The sequence below is a fragment of the Halyomorpha halys genome, unplaced genomic scaffold (assembly GCF_000696795.3).
Source record: "Halyomorpha halys isolate HHAL.00 unplaced genomic scaffold, Hhal_1.1 Scaffold10.1, whole genome shotgun sequence".
NCBI lineage: Eukaryota > Metazoa > Arthropoda > Insecta > Hemiptera > Pentatomidae > Halyomorpha > Halyomorpha halys.
The window spans coordinates 1,622,100-1,626,662 of NW_027107501.1; the positions used below are offsets into that span (position 1 = coordinate 1,622,100).

Consider the following 4,563-nt stretch of genomic DNA (forward strand, 5'->3'; position numbering starts at 1 on the left):
AATAAAATTTAGATAGGTGAATAATGTAGAGTCTTTTATATAAACATGTACGTAATTACCACTAGTACCTTTTTTTAAAAAAATAATTATTTTATGATTTAAATAAAAAAATTAAGCCGCCGCAGCGGATCAACCAGGGAGGGGGGACTTTTATTTCTGTGGCGGTCCCGAAATGAAAACTTGAACTGCAACTATAGTTAGAATAGGTTGGTTACCTCTTGATAACCTCCTCCCCTCTCCGTACTCCAGAAATCAGGAAATAAATTTAAAATAATAATAAAAAAAGATGCCTACATTGGTAGAAATACCCTATACCTTTATTTTCTTAAAATATAAAAGAACAATTATCTGTTACCAACTTAAAAATTTACTATTTTATCTTAACTATGTTATAAAGCTGAGGTATAAATAAATATTACGTTGAGGAAGATTCTACGGAGGAGATTTCGCAATAGAATTTTTTATAATTCTATTGATAATTTAATGATGGATCAATTTAATTTATCAATTAATTAGAGAGACAAAAGATTTTCTCAAGCTGACTTATTTTTCTTCCCTATTTTCCAAGATGATACTTATTCCCTATCTTATAAAAAATAAAATAAAATAAATAAATTTGGCAACATAATAGAATTTTTTTTGTAATAGTGCACGTGGAGAAACTCTTACATCATTCTAGCAAATACGAAATGAAAACAATCCTCCCTCATTATTATTCATAAATCTAATAGTATTTATCAATTACTGGTGTTGTAAAGTGGAAAATAAATGATTGATTCTATGAACAGATAAAGAATAGACATAGTAGATGATAACTGGCATGCAAATTAGCCCTGTTACATCAAACTCAGATAGAATCTTCAATAACTATCTAACGCATAAACTTCATTTCTGATAACTAATGCATTATAGGTCATGCAATATCTCAAGCAATTATCTTGGGCAATTATGTTGCAGCAACATGATGCAGATAATATCTTTAATGTGTACTAATCATCCTCAATATTCATGTATCTGAGAATCAGTGAATTACAAAAATATGTGAGTTTAATAAGAAATTTGGAATAACAAAAAAAAAATTTTTTTTTTTAATTTTCTCATTGAAATTTACAACTGTATTAAATCAAAATACAACAAGTGAATGTGGTGTGAGATCTAATATATTTACATTATATAGTCTTGTGGAGAATCTACCCAATAGAAAAGTCCAATATAATCCAATTAATTGTAGTCTTAAGAACCGTAGTGGATGCTCCTTGGTTTGTAAGAAATAGCCAATTGCATCGGGAAGTACAAATGGAATCAGTAGAAGACTATATCAAAAAATGATTCATAAAATTCCACTTTTAGTTACCGACAGTTAAAGGAGCGTTGCCTAGGAACTTGGGAAATCTAACCTCAACCCGTTGACTGAAGCCTAGTCTGCTGCAGGACATCCTGCTATAAGTTCTGTATTTATTTTCTATTCTATTATTTACATTACTTTCATATTATTTATTTTTTCTCTTCGTCTTTTTCTCAAATGAACTTTTTTTTTCTTTAGTTATCAATTATTTATTTTTTTTATTCTATCTATGTATTGTTTTTTTTTTGTTACTTTTTTTTTTTTTTCTTTTTTTGAGTTTTTTTTTTTTTTTTTTCTTTTTTTTTTATTTTTTTTTTTTATCGTTTTGTATATTTTTGGGGTCTTTTTGTGCTCGAGACTATCCTTCCCTTATTGATTTTTTAAAATAAAATTTAACTGTTATATTAACCATGTAAGGTCCACCAGACCGACCTGGCATAGAATAAAAATATATAATATGATGAAGTGATTGTAATTACAATTACTAACAAATTAATGTAATTTGAAATTATAAAATGAAATTAAAACGAGTAATTTTAATTAATAGTTTCAACTAGTTGATGAACCACTGTAACTGGTAGTCAACAATCACTGCTTGATCCAAAGTAATTGCAATTACATTTGATCATAATGAATAATTACATTTTACACATAATTGCAATGTGGCACAGTAAGGCAGTGTGCTACTAACTCCAAGGACCCGGTTCGAAGGGTTCGAATCCGGCTGTGGCAGATAATTATGTTCTGTTTCACAGTAGCAGTGAGTCAGCACAGTGTGTTCAGGAGCCCTCCAGGGCTCATCCAGCCTCATGACGTAGGTACCCTTAATGGGATAAAATTTTAGCGGCCGAGTGTGATTCTGATCAAATCAACTCCGTGCAAAACCGTTGTTCTAGTAACAGAACTTCCTTAGAACTGCACCTCTGAACTCTCATTGGCTGTAGCGGTACAGAATTAATTTTTAATAAATAATTACAAAGATGTAAACGTAATTAAAAAAAAAACCACTGCAATTGTAATTGCGGTCGGCAATGACTAGAGTCAAAGTAATTAAAACCACTCATTACAATCAAATATAATTGCAATCAATTTTTGCCTGACACTTTCTTCGACTAATTAATTTTTTTTATCTAATTATCGATACAAACAGTTTCAAACATAACCTGTACTCGATATAAATAATGAATAAAGAAACATTTGAAGATAATCAAAGCGTAATTGGATATCGGTTATAAACAATTTATACTAATAGGACTCGAAAGTCCGAAGAATATAAAAGAATTCTCTCTCGCCTTGTTTATTTGTTTTCAAGAAAGGACTGTCTCCTGGAAGATGAGCCTTGGAATAGAATTGCAAATGAGAAGCTACAGACCATCAGTAACTGTTTTAAACATCTGCTTTCTCGTTTTATTTTTTCTTTTAACATTTTTTTAAAAATCTTTCAGCGGGTTTTTAGGATTATCGAATAATCCTTAAATTAAAATAGAAATTCACTTTTTGCTCGCCTGATTGAAAAATTATTGATTGATGTAGAAGTACTCACATTTTAATGATAATATCCAACTTCCAAGAACAATAAAACCTCACCTGTAACAAAAAAATGTATAAATAAATATAAATTAAATTTGTTCAACGAAATATAATCACAATAAGATATACATTAGTCAATTTGTCATTAATCATAAATCATAAAATCTGTACCACTATAATACATGAAAGGTCAGGGGTTCAGTATAATTCAATTCAAGAGGCTGGGTGAACCCCAGGAGGGCTTCAGAACCCACAGAAATTGACTCACGGCTAAAGTGTAACAGAAAAAAAATTTCTGCCCTGCCAGATTAGAACTCGGACCCTTAGCCTCGCGCCTTACCACGCTCCCTCATTAATCATAAAGAAATAAAAATAGCAAAATTCTGTAAAAAAATATTGATAATATTCGAAGTGTTAATAATACAGTATTACATTCTTCATGAAAATCTATTATAACCTTTTGATACTCATTTTTTAAATTAAAAATTCCTTTACGTTCCGGCGCTTTTCGCGTGGCTGCTATATATTTTATTATGTACTGGCTTCATTATATTCATAAATATTACTCACGCGCACGCACACCCACACGTACACACACACACAACAAAAGTTATTTAATAAAGAGTATATACAAACGTCATAAATCAATGTCACATTGATTTATAACATCGTAGAGTGGGGTCCCTTTGTAATAGAGACCCCTGGTCTACAGAGGGACCCCAAGTATAGAAAGTAGCCTCATTCTACAGTACTACCTTAGGAATACGTAATTCAAAATAGAATCATTTTTTTCTTCCAGTGCCACGGAAACAACCACCTCAAAACAAAATTAAAAAATATCAAAAGTAACTTAGAATTTCTTCTATTACCTATTTTTTTTAATTCAAACTTGATTTTGAAGTCAGACCTAGTTTTAAGTTGATATCTGGGTAGAGCTAACTTATACTCTCAATGTCCGTTTAAAATTCATTTTATATACATTTTTAAATGTTGAGAGTTATAATTATTGAATCACGATATTTTTGAAATTAAAATATTAAATGCTGTTCAAAAGTATTTAACATTATTCACCTATTTTTCAATATTAAGAAATTAAAAACAGGAAAAAATATACCTTTACAAATGTTTATAGAAAAAAAAATTATTTGTTGAATTTATTGAAAAATAAATATCTTGTAAAGAAAACAAACATAATAAAACCAGTATTTGACTGTAATTTGAAAATACCCAAAATCAGTCAGTCCGTGAAAGTAAATTAATTAAAACACTCAGGTCCTATTAGGGTTGACATGGAAAATAATATTGAAGATGTTAATTTCAAACTCCTCTCTAGTTAATTACATTCCCGTTATATAATGAGCACTTAGGCAAAACGGCAGGAACGGAAAGGTGGCTCAACGCTTTGTTAAAACGTGAGGTGTTAAAGTGAGGATGTTCGCTGATCATGCTATCTAGCTAAATCGGGACGGCGTTTAATCCTAATCTATCTAATAGAAGTTTTTTATTATTATTATTATATTTTTACATATTTTCATTAACAAAAGCAATTGAAAATATATTTAACAATTTAAAACATTAATAAATACTAGGGATCGGATTTGATAATAGACAATTTAAGATTAGAAACGTTATCAAATTCATAAATTAAATGTATTTTCATGAAATATATTTTAATAAAGATAATCATA

At 29.4% G+C, this 4,563-nt stretch overlaps 1 protein-coding gene across 1 annotated transcript in view; it reads right to left on the bottom strand.

Moving 5' to 3' along the window:
• The window catches only part of LOC136795405 (uncharacterized), a 158,757-nt gene that overhangs the window by 15,934 nt on the left and 138,260 nt on the right, over positions 1 to 4,563 (bottom strand). The window contains exon 2 of the mRNA XM_067045886.1: positions 2,889 to 2,932. Coding sequence (XP_066901987.1) covers positions 2,889 to 2,932 — 44 coding nt within the window. The remainder of the gene's footprint in view (positions 1 to 2,888; positions 2,933 to 4,563) is intronic.